Source organism: Aptenodytes forsteri, unplaced genomic scaffold, assembly GCF_000699145.1.
Source record: "Aptenodytes forsteri isolate BGI_AS27 unplaced genomic scaffold, ASM69914v1 Scaffold124, whole genome shotgun sequence".
Lineage (NCBI taxonomy): Eukaryota > Metazoa > Chordata > Aves > Sphenisciformes > Spheniscidae > Aptenodytes > Aptenodytes forsteri.
In genome coordinates this window covers 515,227-540,853 of record NW_008794230.1, presented here as the reverse complement: position 1 = coordinate 540,853, position 25,627 = coordinate 515,227, and the positions used below count along the sequence as shown (strand labels likewise).

The following is a 25,627-nucleotide window of genomic DNA, read 5'->3' as shown; positions in this document are numbered from 1 at the left end:
CACACCCAAAGAAGGCAACTTTGGTCATTTACTTTTTTTCTGTTAGGTGTGCCTGAACAGTCGTTTACTTTTTTTATCTCGTGCTCCACAAACTTGCAGGATTCCATCCCTCGCCCCTGAAGCCTAGGCTGAATGTTGAGGTCTCCAGTCCCCCAAAAAGTAGTTTGTTCACAGTTTTGTTCTGTATTAAAATGTTGTTGATCATTGTGTGTTAAGTAATCTGGGTGCGATTTGGTCAAATGCAGTGCAGAAACTTTAGCATTGCTTGGCAACAGAAACTATGTTAATGATCAATTAATGACATTGTGGGAACAGAAGAGTCATCACTGCTCTGTAGAATGCATGACATTGTGGGAACAGAAGAGTAGTTACTGCTCTGGAGAATACTAAGTGCTGTTTAGCTAACTATTAAAGTTAATTGTGATTGTACCAAAATGAAAATAGATTTCTTTTTTAACCTGATGTCTGTGGAAAAAAAATTCCCAAAGAAAAAAGACTTTAGATATCTTTATATATATTTTAAAGTTCTATTTAGCTAATTTGACTTCAGTCTTTTCAATATAATTTTCCGAAGTCAAGAAATAAGTAATAAAAGAAAATGAAGAAAACTTAGACTTCTTGCTTTATAAAGCAGTCTCCCATTTACTTATATTTACCACAGGGATATGACAGAAAATTCTATCTTCATACCTCTAAATATAACTTCAGAAAAAAACAATATAACTTTTTATTTAGCAATGCAAAAAAGCTTAGATAGCAATAGAAAATAATCCATTCTCCTGAGAATGTTGTATGAATTAAATTCTTTCTTCTCCTCAATCCATGTATGAAGTTGAAGCAAGAAAGAAGTCACTTGTTCTTTAGGCTTCCCCAAGCATTTTACCTTCTATGTTATTTGGTTTAGTTTGTGTGTGCTTCAGTGTGAAGTCTTTCAGTGTTTTGCTGTGTATTGCCGAGTTTTGCTTTGCTTTTTTAAAAGTCTGAAAAAGAAGGGGCTTCCCTTAGACTGTTACATAGTTCAGTACGTCTTTCTGTTATGCAGGATAGGCTGGAGATTAAAAGCTAAGGTAACTTTCTAAACGTGATACCACTTTTTTCCCCCATTACTGAGGTAAGAAGGTGCAAGTGCAACAGCTGGCAAAAGGCAAAGATAAGAGAGTACCTGTTGGGAACTATTAAGATTACAGTTGCATTGGAGATGACTTTAGGAATCCCCAAACACTGTGGTTTTAATTATTAAATGTATATAGAGGTCATGTTAAGAAAAATTCAGTGCCTCATGCCACCTATATTGTGATGAAAGATCATTTAGAGATATGCCATAATATCTTTCTTTTGAAATACGAAACTCCTCTGGCAGAGAACAATAGTGTGAGATGTCAAGAGCTTCTTTTCTATTTTAACCTTTACATTTTTTTGGAAAAAGATTCACCTTCAAAATATTCGCTTTGGGTATGGATGAGATTGTCTTCTTTCCTCCAGGAGAACCAGTTATGTTTAATGTCGATCTCCAGTATGTAGTGTTCCTCTTTTAAAAGTATACATTAAAAAAAAAAGTACTTAGGAGGCATAAGACACTTGCTCTGTGCTAGACCAACTGATACAATGGGGCCAATAAAGCTTACACTTCAACACGTGGGAATGTTTCTTCGATGAAAATTTGGCATAATGCAGCTAGCTTGAATCAGCAAATGGGGAGCTTCTTCTGTATGCAGATATTTGATAGTGCTACCTGATGATTAGGTTTGTTTTAAGTTTGGAGTGAAGCTGCAGGATTTTTTTTTAAACTTTGGTTCTTTTGATCCATGGTGAACAAGAGACGTTTCAGTCTAAGGGTGAACTGTTGTGGTTTAACCCCGGCCATCAGCCAAGCACCACACAGCTGCTCGCTTAGCCCTGCTTCAGTGGAATGGGGGAGAGAACTGGAAGGGTAAAAGTGAGAAAACTCGTGGGTTGAGATAAAGACAGCTTAATAAGTTAAAAAAAAAACCCAAACAAAACAAACAACAAACAACAACCAAAAAACAAAAAAAACAACAAACCCCCCCCCCCAAAACCAACAACCAAAAAACCCAAACAAAACCAAGAAAAACATGTGATGTGAAAAACCCTAATTGCTCATCAACAGCCGACTGATGCCCAGCCAGTCCCCGAGCAACAGCAGCCCTGGCAAACTTCCACCCAGTTTTTATTGCTGAGCACGACATGATATGGTATGGAGTATCCCTTTGGTCAGTTTGGGTGAGCTGTCCTGGCTGTGCCCTCTTCCAGCTTCTTGCCCACCCCCAGCCTACTTGCTGGTGGTGTGGCAAGGCATGCCCCACCTGCTGGGTTAGAAGCTAGTTTGCCAAAGAGTCTGTAAACACTAATTCCAGAAATATACCTAGAAGTTAGAGCAAAAACTAGGAAGCTGAGGTATGTAAGGGAGGGAAACCTGAAACAGTAAGTCAGAAATATTAGAGCAGGAGTAGAGTTGGAGCATGCGTCAGTAATGAAAATCAAGGCCAGGAACTGGGATCTAAGTGATCTGCAATATCTTCAACTCCCTGAGAGGAAAGCAGCTTGTGTCTGCTAGTCCGTTACAGTTTGAACCTTTGGATGGGACTGACTTCATGCTTCTTTGGATCTGATGACTGGCTGCTCCAGGATCAATCATGCAGTTAGGGGAGAAGCTTATTATAAAACACTGAAGTTGTGGGATGAGTAAGTGCTAAGCATGCAGCTCGGTTCAGTGGTCAGATAGTGTTACTGGCCTCAGAAGTTTCCGATTCTGTTCTGGGAGTCTCATTTGTCTTAGCTGTGCTGGCATAAGCACTGATGGATATGTTGCCAGGCATCACGCCTGAATTATTCAAGAGTTGCCTGCATTCAAAAGCTGCATGTGGCTCCGGTATCATGATTTAAAGCTTTGGAAAAATCTTGAACTCTCAAATCATGTTTTGTAGGCTTTGGAGAAAAAGACTGTTTGATTAAAAAGTTCTCATCTAAATTTGCTAAAATCAATATTTTAAACATGCTGTAGAACAATGTATGGGGGGTGGTGGTGTTTAACTTTTTATCTTGTTCTGTGTACTTGATCTGAATTTCCAAGGCTAATGGAATGCTTTCCACCCACATTTCATTTGGTTTCTCTTGAAGTACATTTTAATTTCTCAAAATCATCCCATTTCCCCTTGACAAGAGCTTTTATCTTCTTGTTTTCATTTCAAAGAATTACCCACCCAGAGCTCTTTCTGCAAGATGTAGCTTTCCAAAAGCTGTTTCTGAGAGAGGGTAATGGCTTTCCCTTGAGGTTTTTCTCCCCTAATGTTCCCTACCCTCACACAGAAAAGTCATTATCCTTTTTGGATGCATATTAGACTCACTTGTGTCTTGGATATATCTGCATTGTTAATGCGTATTTAGAGGAACAGCAGTGGGTTGTCCCATGTCGTCCCCCACCCCCCCATTCTGTAGGGAGTTTGAAGGGGGAAGGAGACTTGGAGAAACATCAAGTTTATAGGGTTTCTTCCAACATCTGTGTTTACTTGGCTTGTTTAGGGTCCTGTTGGTGCAGGATTGATCACAAAGTAGTATGATTCTTTCCTCTCTGGAAAATACTGATTTGTTCTCATTTTAATTTTGGAGTTTTTCCTCCTAAGACCAATTACTTGTGTAAATAAATTTATGTATGACTCACTTAATAGTTACAAGCATGTATGGACAATAAGCCAATTTAAAAAAAAAAAAAAAAAAAAAAAAGCTGTAGCACAGCTTTTAGTGCTGTCTGCTAAACATTATAGCATTCTTGTTGCATGAGGGGGAACACCACCATCCTGTATAGAACTAAATGTAAGCTGGAGGGCTCAAGACCCCATTTCTGCTGCAGCTAAAATTAAAACAATCATTCTTTTACCTAATTAGTGTGTCATCTTTGTAAGGACATTGTAATTAAGTTATGTTATTTCTGAAAGATATTAAGCACTTAAAATAATGATCTGAAATAAAGAAAAATTCACTAAGGGCAAGTACGAAGTTCTACCCTTAGGGTAATCAGTTGTAAAAACAGTACGGTAAAGTCCTTGATATACAGCATTTCTGCAGAAAAGGATCTCAATGTGAAGATGGATTTTAAAACTGAAAATGTTTTAATGATATTGTACCACTGCAGAAACTCTAAGGAGGTAAGTGCATGCATAGAGGCATGTGTGTCCTTATTTTTATTTTTTATATATATACATTATATATGTACATTTCCATATATAAAAATGTATATGTATACAAAGGTATTATGTACAGGATATTAAAAATAATATTCGAACTCTGATGCTAAGACCTCCTCTGGAGTACTATATTCAGGTTTGCTTCATAAAGGTGCAAGCTGCAAAGGGTTCAGAAAAGGACATCAAAGTTGACCAGAGATCTAGAAAACCTGGCTTCTGAGCAAAAAAAAATTGACAAATTTGATGTTCCCTAGCTCAGAAAAGAGACGAGGGAAGCAATCCTTAAATAGACAAAATATATTGATAAGGGAAAGAGAATGTTTTTTCTGTCTGCTGGGGGCCAGGAGTAATGTGCTTAAGCTGCCCAAGTTGCCTGTAGTCTTTGATCAGACAGTAAGGAGAACTCTCTAATGAAGGAGATGCTCAAGTGCTGGAATAAGTCACCTACAGAGGCTGTGAAATCCTCATCGCTGCAGAATTTTAACAACAAATTAAACTGGTTCTGAAGCATACCGGCTTCGAGAAAGCCGATTCTGCATTGGAGTAGGGGAATAGAGTACATTAGCTCCTAGTCCTGATTTCTGCCATCAACTGAGCTTTCAGCTGTCATTAAAAAAAATAAAGGCTATTTCCAACTCAAAAAGTAAACACCCTAGTTTAAGTTGAATCTGCTTGCTGACCCTCAATGATGGTGTCATAACTGATGAGCAGGATGGTGGCTTCTTATGAATCTGATTCTGTCTAAGTGTGATCAATTTAATGAAGAAAGTTAAATGACTACCTCTGTTACAGGGTACCAAATTCCATCATGGCAATAATAAGCCTGTAGTAAGAAGACTACTATGTGTTGCATAAGCTTTAAGCTGATGGGGAACAGTGTGTTTCCTATTTGTGAAGGGAAGTTCCAGGAAGCATCTATGAAATACTCACAAAGTATTTCATTCAATTTCGGTTGCTTCTAGCCATTCTAAGGTTATTTCGTAGTACTACACCTTGCATGTGGGGCAGAGATATTGACTTATGGCTGTTTCAGTTAAGTCACTAAACCCTAACATGTACTCCCACATGTACCTCCATATTTCATACATGTCTGTTTCATCAAGGCCTTTGACACCTTAAGACCTTAAGAACATCAGTTCCCCCAGTTTTCAAATCACATGCTGCTTTAATAATCTTTGCAGATGTTCATAACGCCATCCCCACACCATCTTCTTTAAGCCCCCAGAAGAAAAACACTTTGCAGAAATCTTGAAGAATTCTATGTAGCACATCGGTATAGCAACCCACGACTTTCAGCTTTGCACTTAATAAGACTGCCTGGCAATTGCTTGATGCTTTCTTGCATTGCATTGGTTTTGGTGCTACTTTTTGATAACCACTGGAAGACTTCAGGGAGTTTACAAGAAGTTATTCATGTTCTTAGTAGCTTAGTCACTGATCATGTGATGTCAGTGCTCTGTGATTCACTTCTGATTCATTTCACATTGTACGCTAGGTGATAAAGTTGGAACCTGCTTATGAAATAAAGACAGTGCTTATGAAATAAAGGCCTCTTAGACCTAGAAAAACTAACTTTTCTTTCTTGCGAAATTCAGTTCAGTTGAGACAACCTTGGTGTTCTTCCTGTTGCCTTAGCATTGCACTCATGAGCGGGAAGGTCTCAGTACAATGATCTTGTCTATGGAACATACTCTCTGTTAAGTATATTTACTACAGGCTTTGTGAACATCAGGACCTGGTGAAAAGCAGGCAGTTTGCTCTTAAAGTCTTGCTTATTGGCTTTTGAGTACTTTGATTCTTTCAACTATTCTAGGAACAAGTGATACTTCAGTTATTTCTAAATCACAGATTTAGATTTAGGGAGCAACCAATTGGACCGTGCTATAGAGGGGATGATGGGCCTAGATTAGGATGTTCTTACCCTCATGTGTTCTGAGTCTCACATATGCAATGGAACTTTTGTAATTGTAGTTTTTAGTGGTTTTGTGTTACTACATAGATAATAAAATATTTAGCCCTAAATGTCTTTGTGCTTTCACTCATGTAGTTAAGTACTGGAAAAGTATATTCAACTCCTGCTTCCTTGTTTGTGTCAGAGAATTTTTATTAAAACATCTTGGTACAATAAGGACATTCACAGGAGGAAAAACATGTAACCAGTGGGTTATTTGTATTTTGCTGCAGTGAAACAAAGCTAAGGCTTATGCAGTATTTCACAGTTTTCTTTAAGGTAAATTGACTAACTGAAACACACCCATTCCACTTTATTTAGTATTCACTTAGGGGTTTTTTGCTCAGCAGGGTGTGTGGTTAGAAACAGGTATACAAACGGAAATGAAAATGAGCCTCAAACTTTTAAAACAAACTACTGGAGGTTCAGGAGAATGCTGCAGAGACATTCAGAGGCATTCTTGCAACACAGTCAGGAAAGCCCTCTTATTGGCTCCACTATTTGCACAAAGATAGTTTGCTAAACTTTTGTTTCTTCCTTACGCACAGCTATGTTTAGCAGGTTAGCTCTCCGAAAAGAGGTGACTTAGTGGTCAGAGATGCGAAAGACCCAATGACAGTTCTGAAACCGAAACTGAGCTGGAGTCTCATCTTACCTAAGGCCCATTTTTACCAGTTTAACTCCATGGATTTTTTTGACTTATGAATTTGTGAAATACAAATGGAAGAGGAATCAGACTCAATATTTTTCTTTTTAGTAACATTTGCCATATCATGGTGTATGCACTTGAAAAGTGCTTCCTTTTAAAATTAGGCAGGAAGATGACGTTAAATATTTGGTACTGCATGTGTTTGTAAAATCGTGTGCTGCTACAATTCCATGCAGGCTTGCTGTTCAGTGCTGAACTCTACTGGAAACCTTAAGATTTTTTGCTGCAGACTGCTTATTTTGGTTTTTAGACACTCACTAATACAATGTTTTTCTTTGTGGAGATGAACCTTTTAGTTGGGTGAGGGAATGGATAGCATTAAACTCAGTACTGCTTTAATGTGTACAAAATAATTACATCGTTGTAATGAAGTCTACCTCTGTTGTGAGATAATTAGGTCTGGCTGTTGTGAAGCACAAACATACTTTTATTATGCAAGAAAATACCATAAATGTGTTGACTTAATCACTAATAGTAGGCAAAACATACTGGTTTTCTCTACATCTTTGTAAAATGGAAGAGAGACCTTCTAGAGGACAGAAATACAATCTGGAACCAGGTGCCAAATGATACCTGTGTTATGTCATGGCAGAGGATTTTGGAATACGCCCAGAAGAGAAACTGCTCTGAGAGAGAGTTAGTTGCTGTCTTTGTCAGCTGGAGATGATCTATTTTGAGCACTTCTGAAAAGCTGGTGATTTAATTACAGCTGTATATACTTAATAGTATGTGTGCACACAACCATTTGGCTTCCAAGTTAAGCATATATTGAACTGCTTTTCTGGTTAAACAAGAGCTGTTGGACAGAGGCTCTGGCAGAACACCAAGTTTTGTAAAATGGATGAAAATTGATACAGGCCTCCGTATGCAAGGCCTAAAATAATTTTAATCTTCCTGAAGATGCTGGAAGAGTACAAAATGCCAAATACTAAAGGCCTGAATCAGCACTGATTCCTGATGTCCCAGTCTTTCTCTGCAAATTTCACACTTCTCTGGCTGAATACTTCACTGTTTTGCCCTCAGTGCACCTGCTGTAATACCTAGGCAGTTTATATCCCAGAAAGATTCTTTAGGTAGTGACTGAAATTTTGTGAGAACATGAACAAGGAATGCATAAACTTTGGTTCATGATATAAAACTGAGAACTTGTAGTATAAGTCAAAAGACAGCTCAAGAGCTTTTAGTTACTTGGGGTCTATACTGCTCTCATTTATGGGGCTGTAGGACACACAGACTTTCCCCTCACCCATATCGCTGCAGGTAGAATTGCTCCTTACAATTTAAGTGTAACTACAGAATGTAGATTCAGTTGCTCATTAACTAATCACTTCAGCACTCAGTTGAAGATTACCTGATGCATAAAGTTCTCATTCTGGGCTTGATAGTGCTGAGTGGGTTGCTGCATGTCACATAGGTGCTACCAGAATTTACTGATCAGGATTTTTCTGCTTGTCTTGCCTGAAAGGCTAGCTGTAGTAAGATATTTCAAGACTGTTTGTTGTATTGAGTTTCCTGCAAACTGAGTATGCTTTTGCTAGAAGAATGAAGTTACCCACACCAGGTATATGATACCCATCATGTCCTTTGCTTTCAGGGCTTCAAACAGTCAGCTAAAACAATAACTTCACTTGTAAACTACAGATCTAGGCCATTCTGGGTCGCCTTCCCACTGAACTACGTCTACTCTGCATGAAATAGAGTCAGCCTGTCTGCCAGCTTAAACTAAATTTGATGGAAAGATAGGAATCTCAAAGAATTGCTCATGTAGAAGAGAGACATCCAGATCAGTGCCCACATAGGTGCAGGGGCAGCTGTGTGAGCCCAGTATTGGTTTGATTTGATTTGCTATCCGGCCAGTCAGCCTGGATTCAACCGCAGCATGTATTACTTTTGTGTAGCTGATAGCTTTAAGCATGAGTGAGGAGTTATGGCATTGTTGTGGGGAAGAGAAGGAAAAGACTTTCAGTGGAGAGTATAGTGATAAAAGGCATGAATAGGACTATTGTGGAGTGAAGAATAGAGAAGACGGATCTAGAGGAAATCAGGCTTTATTAGTTCTACCAAAGATCCAATGTATTGTTCAAAAGGAAAGGCCTGGGATTTGGGGTTCTCTCTTCACATTTGGTACCTTCCTGTAGAAGGGCATGGAAACTCTTGCTCAATGATTAACATGGATTATATTGTTTTGCAAGTGGGCTAAGTTTAATGTTCCTTTTTGGTGTTGTGCAATTTAAATTTTTTTTTTTCGCCCTCTAGTAATAGATGCCATTTCACATGCTGCAAACCTGCTGTTTCACCTACCTCTTCCATTTTGCCTTATCATGCATTGCTTCTGTATATTGGTCCTGTTATTGCTATTTTAAGTGTTAACTACATTTATCCTCATGGAGGACAATGTATTTAAAATTATTCAAAAAGGTAAATTTTCTTTTGTGTTTGAAAAGGTGTCTATTTCCAATTCAAGCTACTTAGGTTCTCTCATGGCAGGCAGTAGAAAAACATCATCTGTTAATATTTACAAACACTTTCACTGCTGTGTTTGTTACAGAAATGGAAACTTTTTAAAATGTTCTGCTACATTTGATGTCCTTGATCTTTTCTGAATATGGAAAAAAACCCCACAAGACTCAGAAGATAGATGTAGTCTAAAAACAAGTGAAATCCTTGTAATGCATAGTTCAAGGAAATGTGTTAGGACATTTAGATCCACCACTGGGAGTATGCATAAGTTAACCTCTGCGCTTCTGCATACGTTATATCGTTCCATGCATATCTAGGTATAGATCCTAACCTGTGCATGTACTTCAGTGTTACACAGTGTACTTCAGTGTACTTCAGCTGTACAAAAAGCCTCACAAACACTTAAGAATATCACCATTCTGTTTGATAAGTTCAGTCATCCCACTGATTGACTGATATGGATCAGTAACTGAATTCTTTTGCTGCGCAATTCATTAATTTGTTTCAAAGGTTATACTCATCTGCTTAAAGCTAAGCATTTAAGTGCATTGCTGGGTTGAGACCATTATGTATAATTATCTGGATATTTTGAGTGCTTTTGGGAAACATGCTTTTTTGTTTGCCTTTTTTTTTTTTTTATAAGGGTCTTCCAAATTGTGGTAGTGAAATATAGTTGTTGTTATATAGCTCTCATCAGAAAAATGATGCACTTCCTAAGTTAGTAAGTTACTGTTATCTTTGAAATAGCATAGGTGAACAGGCCTGATTAGAATTAGTATTTTGAAAAAAGCCTCTTGCAAGTTGCTTACCAAGGTATACCAAGTTTTCAATACAAATATTCCTTCTTTTTTTTCAGATTTAGAAGGAAATGCATATCAAAACAACCAGCTGCTAAAGATAATTCTGGCCATGCATCAGTTTGTCATCTCCTCTGCAGACATGCTCCAGAAACTCATTGATCTATATCCTTTGTAATATTCACCTGCTATTAAGGTAATATTAGATAACTTGACAACTTTGAAACGGGTAAGTAGAGGATGTTTAATCCATGGGTGTATTACTGTTCCACTAGTTAAACAATATACTTGTTCTTTACAGTTTTTGGTTGTAGAGTGTGTTTTTGTTTGGTTTAGGGTTGGGGGTTTTTGTTTGTCTGGTTTAGCTTATCATCCACAGAGAAAAAAATGAAACTCCAATTCAGATTTTAAGTAGGATGAATCATCCTCCATTGGCCATGGAGAGAATATCTAGCAGGTGTTAGATTAACATAGGCACCGCAGTTAGGTACTGTGAACCTGGGCCTAAGTTTCAGATCTCTTTCTCTTTCTGTCCTCCATACAAGTAGAAGAGCAAAGAAAAAAAGTGAAATTTTTGAAAATATTCTGATTGTATCACCTGGAGATGAACATTTTCAACAAATACTATTTCTCACTCACACACTCAAAATTACAGTGCACTGAAATAAATCATAAGCTTTTCCTTCCTATTTGTTCCCATTTTGAGGTGACTGCCTGGACTCATACATGTGTGTTTCTGCCTCAATAGATTTTTCACAACGAAGCTACTAGATCATATTGGCAATACTAGTCTTTCTTAGGAATTTTTAATTGAGGAATATATTACCTGACGACTTAGCTTTACAGAATGTTTACTCCTAATTAGATGAGCACAATACAGGAAGCAGACGTGACATGCTAAGAATCTCCAGCCAATTTTGGTACAATTTAATTTAGATAATCCTTTCTTCCCCCAAACTCTGTATCTTACTGGCTTTTAAAAGCAGCATCATTTACAACAGAGCTTTACTGTAGTGGTTAGAGAAGCAGCAGGACAGTCAGAATCTACCACAAGTGTTAGATCAAGTGTGCTAAGCCACAACTGTGGTGTGGTGTTGCATTTGACTTAGACTCATGCGCTTTTTGAAAATGGAAGAAAGTAATTGCTTGCGTGTTTCTGAGAAGTAACATTTTCTACAGTCAGAGAAGTGATTCAAACTTTTATCAGATTTGCATATTTTGCAAGCTTGATTTTTGACTCTGTGTATAGCTCCCTGTAAAGACATTGAAAGGCAAAGGCTGTTTTGAATGGATCAGATCGTCTGGGCTCTTGTATTTTGAAAAACCTTGCAAGTGTCCCAGTTTCACCATTTTCCATCCCCTAAATTACATGAGTGATTTTGGATGGTTATAGATGACTTGTAAGCCGTCTAACTTCAGACATTCTGTTTGGGGCCCTTCAAAATATTTGGGAACTTATTCAGACCTCACTAGGTCTATAGGTGGCCTAATTTAAGCACTTAATATGGGTGCTTAAATTGTGGAATTGTGGATGGTATGTCCCCTCATTTGCGGTAGATTTAGGCTGCAGTTAATTTCAATCAGATTGTGGGAGGATCCACGAGGTATTTTCATTAAATTATGTTTTGTAGAACTGAAAATATTTGTGTAATCTACAGCAGAAGAATCAAGATATGGATAATACATTTTCCTAATGGGTTTTCCATGTCTTCAAAAGACATTGGCTACACTATCAAAACATGTTTTATAGAGCTACTAGACTAAAAATATGGGTGTTTCTTTCCAGTTATCACAGCAAGTCAAATGAAAACTGCTGCATAGTTAGAAAGGTGAGGTTAACAATGAGAGGCATTTCACATTTTTATCTGCCATTGTATACAACTGGTTATGTCTAAAAGAAAATAGCACCTTTTTTGGAAAAACTCCAGTGAATCATAATTAACTGAAAAGGATTTCTTCATAAAAACACTAGTTGATAAATTTCGTATTACTGTTTCACATTTTAGTGAGAAGTGCAAGTGCATGAGTTTTATTAGAAATTGTGAGGCATGTTGCAAAGAAACATGTAGAAAGCAGAATTATTTCACTACTTAACACTACTCAGTACTTGGGCGGCTACATCAGTATTACTCATAGTAGTCATATTTACAATAAGCTTTTGTTAACGATCTTGGGATATACTTTGTATATACTTGTGTAAAACCCTAATCTGATATTATATGCCATCAGTAGAATGATTCCTATTGCTTACAGGCAGGGAAGTATCAAGCATGTTACATTTCATATCATATGTGAATCGATGTGGTTTTCCTTAACAGTTTTCTACCTATCTTAATGCTTTAGAAAATAAATCTTCCATGCTGTGTGTAAAGATATGCTATTTTGTGAGGTAAGAATATTCTTGCTTGGTAGCTATTAGTCTGCGGCTATCCACGTGCCATACATAAGAATGCTTCTACATATCTTAAGCTGACATTAAAAAGAGAAACAGCTATACTGCTTCAGCTTTTCAAGGTCCACTATAGCAGCTTTACACAAAAAGGCCCAAGCAGCTCTGTGCAGATCCATTGAAGTCAGTGCATGAATTATCGGGTCACAGTTTTGAACTGAGTCTGTATGAGTCTGTGTCTTAAACATCAGTGAAAATTGACAGTGCTTAGGAATTGGTAGCATTGTGTCTAACATTATTATATAGGTCTATTAAAAAAAATGAAGTGGGATATTGCAGCTATTTTTATATTAAGCAAAACTCTATTGTATTTGGTAGGTAATTCTCCTTAGTAATTCTACTCAGTCACTTGCAATGATCCTGGATCACTTTTTTAAATTAATTAACTATAATATAGATCGATATCTTAGTTTAGAGATAACAGAAGAGAGGGAAAAAAGGTGCAACTCTGATAATAGATTAGCATATGATATTTGTTTTTTTACACAAAATGGGAAAGAAGTAGTAACAGAAAAGTAAAATTTGTTTTAAATGGTGATGATTTTATTATCTCAAAGCAGATTATTGGTTAGGTCAGAATGCTTTGTATTGTATGTGATCTGGGAACATTTTTGCTTCTAGGCAAATTCATACATACATGCATCTATAAGAATGTGCATTTCCATTTTTCCAACAAGCACAGATTTTTACATGCACGGGTATACTGGGTCTGGCTGGGATGGAGTTAACTCTCTTCATAGCAGCCCGTATGATGCGGTGCTTGGCATTTGTGACTAAAACACACCAGCGTTTTAGCTATTGCTGAACAGTGATTGCACAGCGTCAAGACTTTCTGTTTCTCACTTTACCCCCCAGAGTAGGCTGGGGGTGAGCAGGGGGTTGGGAGGGGACACAGCCAAGACAGCTGACCTGAATCGACCAAAGGGATGTTCCATGCCATACAGCATCATGCTCAGCAATAAAATCTTGGGGGGTAGTCATTCCAAAATAGCTGTTGCTCGGATACTGCCTGGGCATCTTGTGGGAGATGGTCAGTGATTGCCTTTGCATCACTTGTTTGTTTGTTTGTTTGGCTTTTTTCTTTCATTCAGTTATTAAACTGTCTTTATCTTGACCCACACATTTTTCTCACTTTTGCCCTTCCTATTCTCTCCCCCATTCTGCTGCGGGGTGGGGAGGAGTGAGCGAGCACCTGGGTGGGTACTTAGTTGCTGGCCAGGGTCAACCCACCACAATGGGTGACAAGTCACATATAGGATTTGAAATATAAAATATATGACTGAAACAATTTGAATGCCCAACATAGAAAAGTGTAGTTCTCTGAAAATATTTTGTGCATGTGAGACAATCACCTGTAAACTATTAAATATGTTTAGTTAGTAAATTTTTCTTCAGTTAATAGGTAAAATTCTGAAAAGCATAGTGCATTTTTTTTGATGTCCAGACCAAATAATTTCAAGTTTTAAAGGAATATATAAAATCACCTAGAAGTTCATGAAGAAAAATTAGCATGCATATTATCTAGATTTAACATGAAACTACAAATTTTAATATTGAATTTATTGAAAACATATACGTAATATAGTACTATACAGCATTAAGCCAGGTAGTTTCTAATTCGTTTTTAATCTTGAAATTCTGATTTTTGATAAAATCAAGGTAGCCTAGCAAAAGCATCTAAAAGCAAGATTTGCCCTGAAGTTGGTCAAGAAGAAATACAACTACAGTACAATCTAAATTTCAGCCTTACTGATGTTAGAGCAAAACCTTTATTTTTGTGTTTCTGTTTTTTCAATGTGCAATAGGTATTGGATTACAGAGTTCTGGGTTATGTTCAAAATGGACTCTAAACTATCCACAACTATGGAGGAATTTCAAGAACTGGTTAAAACTAATGGTGAGGAGTTACACTGTCGCCTAATTGACACAACTCAAATGTGAGTGCCAAAGTTTCAAAATGCTCAGAAAACAAACTTTTGCTCTGAATTTCCTTTATTCAAATGTAATGTCTCTCCAGTATAGCAGGATAATGGTCCTATAGTGGGTTAATTTTAGTAAGTCATATGTTATCTAACCTTAGAAGAGTTTATACATCATTATAGATGAAATATATGTTGAGGAACAGAATGCCTTTCAAGAATGGCTTAGGTTGCATTTAACTGCTGTGTAGACTTTGTGCTGATTCTCTATGCTAGATAAATTTTACTCTATCCAGGGAACTTAGAAAATTTGTAGAGGCCTAATGATTTTGGAAGATCACTTGAAGTCAATGATAAAGGAGAATACATTTTGATTGGATAACAGATGAGGTAAAAAAAGTGTGTTTATATTTTTAACACCAAAGGTGAGTGAGAAGATGTAGTTTATTACACTGTCAAACTCTTGATACTATTTTATGTGATTTTAGTTATAAAATTACTTGTCCTGTCAAGAATAAATCCTACCGCTATACATCACATAGTTCTTTCTTGGGAAGAGAACCTTCCTTGTTCTTGTATGAGAGTAAGATAGTTCTGTGGAACTGTGTAACAGTGTCAATTCACACTTCAGTTGGAAATGCACAGGCAAAAGCAGAGCAGAATTTGGCATATGTTTTATATCTGGTTACGACAGACAATATTTAGTTTTCAAATCCAGTTAAATTTCAGGGGTGAATGGCATAGGGGGACAGTTCATACTTGGAGGCTGGTCAAGGAAATCTGGAAGAATTATTAAATGGAGGAGCACTGGATGTGTTCAATGAAGACAAAGTTATGGAGAGCAATTCTGGAAGTGCAATATATAATATCATGCTGTTTAGTAATCTAGTTGTATTGTAGTTACGTGCTTCATCAATATAATACTTAAAGACTAACAATAATGCTTTGTCATATAATCTCTAATGCATGAAAGGAGCTTGCTATTTAGAAATTCAAATAATTCACTTTTTATTGCAGTAAGGCATAAAAACAATGTTATTTTTGTATTGGGGGAGAGGAAAAGTTTGCTCTTCAGAAAATATCTCAGGGTAATTCTGTTTTAAAATTTATCTAAAAGAAATTCTAGGGATTGGTCTAGAAAGCTGACACAGCGTGTAAAGGCCAACACCAGTAAGAAACGGAAAGTCTCGCTTCTTTTTGATCACCTTGAGCCAGAGGAGCTGTCAGACCACCTTACCTATCTTGAATTTAAGTCTTTCAGAAGAATATCAGTAAGTGTTATTTATTTATTTATTTATTTATTTATTTATTTATTTAACAAAGATGGTAAAATTTATCTAAAAGAAATTCTAGGGATTGGTCTAGAAAGCTGACACAGCGTGTAAAGGCCAACACCAGTAAGAAACGGAAAGTCTCGCTTCTTTTTGATCACCTTGAGCCAGAGGAGCTGTCAGACCACCTTACCTATCTTGAATTTAAGTCTTTCAGAAGAATATCAGTAAGTGTTATTTATTTATTTATTTATTTATTTATTTATTTATTTAAAACAAAGATGGGAAGGGAGTAGAAAAGATGGGAGAGGGGTAGTACTATAAGATTAACCCTGCAGTGCAAGCTATTGAACAAGCTGAGTCTGAGTCCAGACTTTTTCTTTTACTAGTGTTTGGACTACATACCCTTTTGCTGCGGTCATTTGAGAGAGTGAGAGTGAACCTTTTAAGTAACTGTGGAACAGAGTCAGGGCAAGGTCAGTTGGAAGGAAGAGGAGTAAACCCTTTGATCTTCATCCAAATAATCTTTTTTTGTTAGAACAAGTGGTGTCATTGGGCACAGGAACAAGCAGCCTCCTTTGACTCAAATCGGTAATCAGGCTGAAATGGGATGAAGGAAACTTGGAATATTCTCCTAGAATGCTAACGTCCTGTGGCTGTAGGAAACAGTTCAGCATTCTTGTGCAGTGACTAATGGACTGTCTGTATAGAAGGTGTCCACTGGACTCTGCTTGCCATTTTTGATTGTGCATAACAAAATAAAGACTAGGGATAAGAAAACACTTGAGAAAATGCTGGTTTTAATGTAAGGGAGGTTTAAAATGTTTTATTAGACAAGCTTTCAAGTACACAAACAATTCTTAAGGATTTATCTCCTTTATGTTTTCTTTCATTTGATTTGTTTCCTCAGCTATGTTGGTAGCCTATAAGATGTTAACTTCCCTATGCACCTTGGCTTCACTTGCATCCTTGTATGCTAAAACATTACTTCTATTCAAACCTGATACAGTTCACACATGGAAAAGAAAAGTGAACATTAGAGACCAAAATCTAAAATGCTTGCAAAGTCAGTGTGATGATAACAGTGAAAGCAAAGTGCGGTTTTTAGGGGGGTTTGTTTGTTTTGGTTATTTAGTGTGTGGGGTTTTGGGGGGTTTGTTTGTTTTGTTTTTAAACTATAATTTGAAGATGAAGTCTTGCAAGGAAAGAGGCTCTCAATAGATTGTGGAAGATTTCACAGTCGTGTGTTAGTATACTTTATTTTGAGCTGACAGTACATGACTTCATGTTTTGTGTTAAATTCAAAAAGCCATAGAACCAAAGCCATGCACAGATTGCTGCCTGTAGGCAGTAATAATATGCAAAGCTTATATAACTCTTAATATTTTCAAGCTCTGTGCAGACATAAAGTAATTAATGAGCATAACAAGTATGACAGCAGTCAGAGCGTCAGATGTGTCATAGAGTTCCAACAGTTACATACTTGTATACATTTTGTATGCAGGGTCCCTGCATATGTTTTGGTATAAATTGAGTTTACTGAAACCTCAGATCAGAAAATAACGTGTAATTAATAAATAGCTATATTCATTAACTCTTTGCAGAATGTGTTCATGGTATGCTAAGCCACAGAATCCTTTTGTTATTCTAACATGACAGCGTATACTGGGAGAAAGGCTGCAAATAACCTGCTGTGTTATCAGTCACTGGAATAACTATTCATAGGTTCAGTCATTTGAAAGTCAGAAAGGAATACTTGATCCCCTGAACATATACAGCACACAGCAAAATCTTCCATGAGACACCATGTATCTTGCAGGAAAGAAAAAATGCAGAGTGGTGTTCACAGAGTAATGACTGCAGGTACGCTGGTGTTTGGAAACCATTTCGATTTGTAGTTATAAAATACAGGGAGGCTACACTCTTTTGTAAGAATCTGGGTTCTGCTTTCCTGTTGAGGCTCATAAGTTAGTCATTGCAATACCAGACTCTTGCGTTATTTAAGTACCTGGACTTCTTTACTGTATCTGCCACTAACAATCTTGTTACAGCTGACCTCAATGATAAATTCTTGCACCAAAATTATTTCAAAACTTTAAGTAGTATGTTAGGTATAAATTTGTTCAGCATTTAAAAAAAAATCTTTTCTGAAGGAGAGAGCTGCTGAGAACAAAATATAAACTAATCAAACTGATTCATACTTGTACTGAAACTGTTATGAAGTCCATAATTATGTAGTCAGAAATTGAAAAATTATCTATCTCTATAGAGTAGTTGCTTAAATTTCAAGATCCAGACAAATCTGGCTGGGGTTCAAAATTCAAACAATAATTGTAAGTACTATGTAATCTCAGAGACAGCTCTACGGTAATAACTGTTAATGTTTCTTCCATTTTTAATTTAGTAAGAGGACAAATCCAAAGATGTCTGCTGTCATATCTGCTTTTTAAAGTGTTAATAGTTCTTATTAAATGGATGGAAAAAGTTAAAAAGTGGAGAGAAAGTGAGAGAGGGAGAGCAAGAAACAAACAGCAGCCTGACAATTTATGACCTTTTCTTAAGGATCAATGCCATTCAGCATACTCCTGTGGCCTTAAGAAAGGAGTATGTGTCTATTACAGCTATGAATGTTTTTGGTAAGATTTTAGTATTAGTGGTCATAGTAAAGAATGGATGTATAAATCCTGTGTCACATTTTCTGATGATTCAAATTCTCGTGTATTCTTGTTAATGGATAAATCAAGAGACTGGATAAACATTGCATCAGCAAAAACAAAGGGTTGCTTCTCTTTCATCTTAATGGGAAGAATGGCTTAAAAAAATCTATTTGTCACATACAGGTGTCTACTGAAGAATTTTAGATTGCTTTTGTTAAATAAGAGAATTTCACAAACTATATTAAAAATATTAAGGAATCTGTCACCCTCATTCTTAATGGTCTTATCTCGGTTTTATATTAATCTCATTGAACTTGCTTTTTGTATTAGTGTAGCTTAATTCAGAAGTGTGCCCTAGCTACACAAACTGAACACTTAACTTCCTTAAACTATCACTGAGTAACTAGATTACACTTAAAATTCAGTTTAACCTTCCCTGTAGAAGCCTAGATTCAATGAATCTATGGAGCCACAGAGGCTGGGAGGAAAGCCCTGATTCTACTCATCCTAGGGTTTATAAGAGCCAAGGCTCCTGAGATATACATGATGCAAATGATGTGATACAAATTATGGCAAAAAGATGCTTTCAGTTAATTCAATTAGTTCAAGCCTTCTGCTTTGAACTGAACAAAGCTTTGACAAAGGAGAGATTTCAGTCTTACGGATATTTAGGATGTAAAATACATCTTGTATATTTCATTTGAAAAGCAGACCTGTATCTGCACACAGTTCATGAGGTACATGAAACTGTAGATGAGTTTTCATTTAAACTTTTTTTTTAAGTTCTCAGATTATCAGAACTACATTGTGAATAGTTGTGTGAAGGAGAATCCAACAATGGAAAGATCAATTGCTCTTTGCAATGGTATCTCTCAGTGGGTGCAGCTAATGGTTCTCAGCAGACCAACACCACAGCTTCGGGCTGAAGTGTTCATCAAGTTCATTCATGTTGCTCAGGTCAGTTAAATTTTGACATGCTTCTTGTTTATTTTGTCTTTCCCTGATACAGCTCTTTAGTTGCTCTTCCCACACTACTACTGTAGGGTCATCTGGGAATTGCCCTTCCGACACTACTACTGTAGGGTCAGCTGGTAGAGTTGGCACTGGTCTCCTGATTCATACATACAGCATGCATATTTGTGTGTGCTGTGGTTTCATACCAAGCATTCAGATATGGTGCCATTGAAGGCACTGTAATGACTTTCTCATATCCATTCTGAAGAAATTGTTTTCACTGAAAAACTAGACTTGCTTTTGAATCAGCTAGTGAGATTCCAAGCTGTGACTGCCTACCTTTCCAAATCATGAACTACTATCATGCCTTTGGCTATAAGCATTCTACCAGATATGCCTTACTGGATAGGAGCAGAGCTACGGTCCTATTGGTATTCTTTGCACACTAATTCAACTGCAGTCATAACCAAGATAATAGGCAGTGTTTCCTGCCTATTGTGGTAGACTGTGGGAAGAGGGAGAAGTACTTTGAAGACTTACTGTATCTGCAGAATTAATATCTGATTTAATAACAGTAGAATAAGTACGTTACACCCAGTAAAATCACAACTCATTACTGAAATGAATGAAGTCAAATGGATAGTGGCACAAAACTTGTAAAACTTCAGAGGAAGACAATAGAGGAAATGTAGAATTTGGATGTGCATATTGAACAACTTGAACCTTTAAATAATAAATACTGATTTTCTTGTATGCCAACACAGAAGCTCCACCAGCTGCAGAATTTCAATACATTAATGGCAGTGATAGGAGGGCTCTGTCACAGTTCCATTTCCAGACTCAAGGAAACAAGCTCATGTGTTCCTCATGATGTAATTAAGGTTGGTATTGCTCCTCTAAGTTTTACAAATAGGATTTGTAAAATTGTGTCATTGCACACACAAAACCCCCCTTACTTCATTAGATAAGATGGAAAGAAAGACAGGAAAAAAGAAAAAGGAAGACTTCCTTTGGTTTTGGAGAGTTTTTCTTTGTCATTTCATCTCTATGACACCAGTTACTCCTACACTTCCAACCCCACCTTTCTTCAAGATTTGTATACTTTCTCTAAAGTTTCTCTTAATACTCAGATGTGACAAGCTGCATTTTCATGTATATGCAGTAGTACAGAATAGCATCCAAACATGAAAGCAGACAATTGGATCCTAGAACATTTGAGAACAAAACTATTGTCATCCATAGCAACACTGACCATCCTGAGTCTATGAAATGCTAGCACAGACCTCTGCACTTTGAGTTTAAAACTGAAAGGACTGGTTTTGTTCACCTGATCTTTACCTATGACAGATTTTATCTAGTTCAGACATGAACAAACTTAGCCCTAGTACACACACATTATAATACAGTGGAATGTTAGGAATCAGCTGTAATTTCCAACTAAATTCTTGTGAAATACAGATGGATATATTTTTCGCTGAGATTCCAGCTACTGAAACTGTGAAGGAAAACATATTTTTTTAGCAATGAAGTGGCTTCTTAAGAGACTTCTTCTTAAGAGACTAATATGCTGTGTTTTGTTTGGGGCCTGAAAGATTTTGTATAGCTATCTAATGAACCTGTTTTGATCACAGTATGATCAGCTTGAATGAACAGGGCATACCTGGAGTATAGACCAGAAGTATGACCTCCCACTGATAACGGTTGCAGCTCTCGGGATCTATAAAACCAGTTAGCAAGCTTATTCTAGAAGCACGTTGTTTTACAAATTTTGTCATGAGGAGTGGACTGCATATGTGCCCATCATTTGAATAACTTGTTGCATCAAGAAATTGTATACAAGCGCTAATAGAAAGCAGGTAAATAAAGGCTGGTAATTAGTGACTTGAGAACATACTTTAAAGTTTAACGGTAACAGTTTGTGAAGGTTAAAAATCAAGGGGTTAGACAGGAACTTCCACAAGAAAACATTGGCCTATTGATTTTATAATGTTAAGAGTCAGCTTTGTACCTGTATAGTTTTAAACAAGGAAAATATTTGTACTGCCAGACTTAAGATTCATTTGGCCTTTACAACAAATCCAATATATTGTTTCTTCTTCATTTCCATCGGAAAAAAGTTTTCTTAAACGCACAGATGTGCCACCTTGAACTGTAGTAGGAGTTCTGTTCACGCTGTGATGGGACCATAGCACAGCGTAAGATTTCTCTGCCAGGACTTTCCAGTTCCAGCAGTTCCAGCTGGTGACCTGGAAGCCAGAGAAGTGCATTCCACATTTTAAGGTGAAGATGGTTGCTTTTATGAAGGTCAGAGAGCTTGTGTTGTTCTTATGCATTAACTGCATACACATCCCCTTGATTTGAGAGGATTCTATTTCTTTTCATTGACTAAATAGGGAATGTAGGAAGACCAGCATTATAGATTAGCCTATAGATTAACTGTTTGTAATTACATATTATAGATAGTTAAATTAGGTGAGGTGAATTGAGGTGAGGTGAGATTTCATTTGAAGCCTAAAGTTTTAAAATCCATTTCAAGAGTCATTGTGAGTAAACTCCTTAACAATAACATGGGAAATTCTTGTGCTGTATGACCAGAACAAAAACAGTAACCAATTTTGATTTTTTTTTTGTTTTTATTTTTAGGTGTTTAATGAAATGACGGAACTGCTTTCATCTTACAGAAATTATGACAGTTACCGACGAGCCTATAATGAGTGCAGTAACTTTAAGATCCCAATCCTTGGGGTCCACCTGAAAGATTTGATATCACTTTATGAGGGCATGCCAGACTACTTAGAGGACAAAAAAATTAACATATACAAACTATACTCTCTGTATAACCACATAAATGAGCTGATACAACTCCAGGAAATGCCGCTTCCCCTGGAGGCTAATATGGACCTTGTTCATTTGCTTACAGTAAGTCTGTTAGACGAGATAAATACCCCCATTTTAAAAATAATTCCATATACCTCTCAAACAACTAAGTGGAGAATTCCATTAATTAGAAATACATAATATTGTAAGATTTTTTTTTTTCCTTAAGGAAATGTACAATAATAGAACAAGAGAAAATGTTAGTGGTACTGATTTATCTGACAGCAAGGGTAGAGGTGCCAGTTCAGCAGTATGCTTCCAATTATTTCTATAAGGGAAGGAAACGTTTATTTCTGCTTCACTATAGTAGTATGCATTCTCTCTGTGCTTTGACTAAGGAAGTGGTCTGAATCCTCTGTTGATTAAGCCTAAATAGGGAGAAAGGTAGAAAGCTTCCTTACATGCACCTTGGAGGCAGAAGATTACATAAAAAGCTTCCTTGTGTTGAACACACAAACTTTCACGTAAAAGTTCAGTCCCTTAAGATATGTAGGGTTAAACATACCACGTTTCTAGCCAAGTTTCTTCTGGTACTAAAAAAACTGTCTGACATAAACGTTAGTCAAATATAGTTGTTGTACTACTCTTCCAGTCATATCTAGTCAGTGCCATGTTACTAACAAAATTGATACTACCTAGGATGTATGGCACAACAATAGTTTTAGCTTCTCCTAGTAAGTTAAAATACTACCTTTTATTAAAACAAGTACATCTACCTTTCTTGTTTCTCAGTTTCAATTGGCCTTAACAAGTACCTCAGCTTGAAAAAACTAGATAGGCTCCTTCCACTTTCTGGTTACAAGCCCTGTTTCAGCAAAAAGCTAATAGATTAAAAATGCTTATGTGCTTGAGGTTATTTGCTGTCTCTGGGAGCACTCGTGTGTGAAATTGAGCGCACATGCTCTGGGCCTGAAATAGAGCTACATAAAGTGGTGAATTTCTTCCTGCTAAATGTTTTAAATGTTTTGTCTCAAATTATTCTAAGTCCCTTTTTTTTAAAAAAAAAAAAAAATGTTTTTTAAAAATGGCTATTACAAATATGTAGAACTTTGGTCACAATTTCATTAGCTACATATGACAGGACATAAATCAAAAGAAATATTTCATTTCAAAGCAGGATCTTCTAATCTGCTAATATTCCAGGGCGCACATAATTTTCCTGTTTGTTCTCTGATCTTTCCAACAGTCTTTCTCCTTCTCCTGTTTCCTTTAGTCATATGCTTTCCCAGTAGCAGGCAAGTCAGTCTGAAGAGGTATTAGTAATTACATACAGAAGTCAATAATTCATAGAAGTATCTTAACATTTGGATTTTTGTTTTTTGAGTGTCAGAAACTACTTTAAGATTTCCCCAAGAATCTAAAATTATTCACTATTATGACTACAACAGTAATTCTTGCAGTTGTTCACAAGAAAGTTATTGCTTATCTGCAATTTGAGTAATGTTATTCATTGGATAAAATAGCATATTTTGTTTTCTTGGTTTATATACATATGACTGCCGCGATCTTGACTCGCTGTAACAAGTTTATATTTTCTTTGGACTTGCCGTAGATTGAGTCTTGTAACACATTTACATGTGGCTTTTCTATTCAATCACATGTCCAGTGTGAATATTTTCACGTAAATATTCAAAGTGTCATGTTACCAGTCTTCAATCTTAGCTTGAAATTTGTTTCCAGTCAATAAAAATATTTGCTATACTATTTTTCAGGACACATGCAAAAGCAAAGGTATAAATTTGATAATTTTTTCAAATTCCTTTATTATCCAGTCCTTTATTATCCAGGTATAATGTTTCTCACTTAACATAACTGCTGTTGACAGTTAAAGGTTCTCACTAAATATATGCAAGTCCATCTTTTATCCTCATCGTACACTTCTTAGTTCAACATGGTCACAGCTGGATTGGATAAATATGACATATTTAAACAAGAGTTTTCTGAGAATTAGAGTTGATGGGCAGTTTCATTGGAATGGTGCTTTTGTGCTTAGTTGCATGATAGACTACTTGAATATTATGGGAGTAACAGTTTTTTTCAGGTAACTTATTAACTGACTGCTAATTATGCTTACAGTCACTTGCTGTGCTAATGACTGTAGCTGTGTAATGTTACAGATTTCCAGATAATGGCAATAACAGACCGGAATTTAGAAATGTACCCATTTCAAATCACTGTGAACACCTGTGCAGCTCAAGTGCATTTTTTTTCTAGGTACAACCTAAATTAAAAATTAATCCACCAAAAAATACTAATGCATGCCAGGAACAAGTATATCAAGTAGTAGTGACTGCTTTGGGATTAAACTAATGTTGTGTTTGTTTTCAGCTGTCCCTTGATCTTTACTACACAGAAGATGAAATTTATGAGCTTTCATACGCACGAGAGCCACGAAGTCACCGAGCTGCCGTAAGGGCCTTTCCAGATTCTTAACAAAAAGATCTTTTTTTATGAGTAATGTAACTTTTATCCTTTGCATTAATTTTATTTTATTTTATGCTAAATTTTAGCTTTATAGACTGAGCAAAATCTGTTAAAGCATAAATTGTTTGGTTGGTGACGAAGCCTAAGCTAGAATATATGGGAGAGTTGACACCATATCAGGTTTTATAACATGAACACAAACACAAATGAAGTTACTTATGTAGAGACATCAGGCTCAATCTTGGCAATTGATACTGTTTCTTTTAAATGAAGAATTCTTATGTGATTCAAATGATCAAACCCATGAGTGTTATATTGCAGTTTTGTTCCTGTTTTATAAATATGGAAAAGACGGTGAATTTACAGGATTGTCAGTGAACTGTGACAATTTAAGGAACAACCACTGTTTTGGACAGTTTGGGGAAGTACTCTGAAGTACCACGTAATTATCAAAAGTATGATGTTGGATCCAACAGGCCATTTCTGCAGTCCTGTATCACATAGTCCATTGTCACAAATGAAAGAAGTGTAATACTGAAAATCTTTTCATGTGGTACTAATGAAGTTCCATTCAATTTATTCTAGCCTTTGACACCTTCCAGACCACCAGTAGTTGCAGACTGGGCCTCAGGAGTAGCCCCAAAACCTGATCCAAAAACCATCAGCAAACATGTTCAGAGAATGGTAGATGTAAGTATGGTTGGCCCATTTACCTTACATATCGGTCGTAGGCTTAGTCTCTAGGTATGGGAAGACACAAAGAAGGGAAAAAATACTGGACACATTCAAAGCTGTGCTGAGTTTGTAAGCACTTCTGTCCTCACAAATAGATATTTCTGCCTAGCTGTAAATAGCAGCAGCAGCCTGTGAGGCATGGAAGGAAATTGCTTAAATGACTGAGGAGCCAGCGGGGAGTGTGAATGCTGGTTTGTATACTTTCAGAGTCATTCTTCCAAG

General features: G+C 36.6%; 1 protein-coding gene across 1 annotated transcript in view; it reads left to right on the top strand.

Moving 5' to 3' along the window:
• The window catches only part of RASGRP1 (RAS guanyl releasing protein 1), a 75,968-nt gene that overhangs the window by 40,669 nt on the left and 9,672 nt on the right, over positions 1-25,627 (top strand). The window contains exons 5-13 of the mRNA XM_019473726.1: positions 10,179-10,284; positions 12,446-12,508; positions 14,374-14,505; positions 15,605-15,758; positions 19,199-19,372; positions 20,134-20,250; positions 22,013-22,288; positions 24,575-24,655; positions 25,256-25,360. Coding sequence (XP_019329271.1) covers positions 10,179-10,284; positions 12,446-12,508; positions 14,374-14,505; positions 15,605-15,758; positions 19,199-19,372; positions 20,134-20,250; positions 22,013-22,288; positions 24,575-24,655; positions 25,256-25,360 — 1,208 coding nt within the window. The remainder of the gene's footprint in view (positions 1-10,178; positions 10,285-12,445; positions 12,509-14,373; positions 14,506-15,604; positions 15,759-19,198; positions 19,373-20,133; positions 20,251-22,012; positions 22,289-24,574; positions 24,656-25,255; positions 25,361-25,627) is intronic.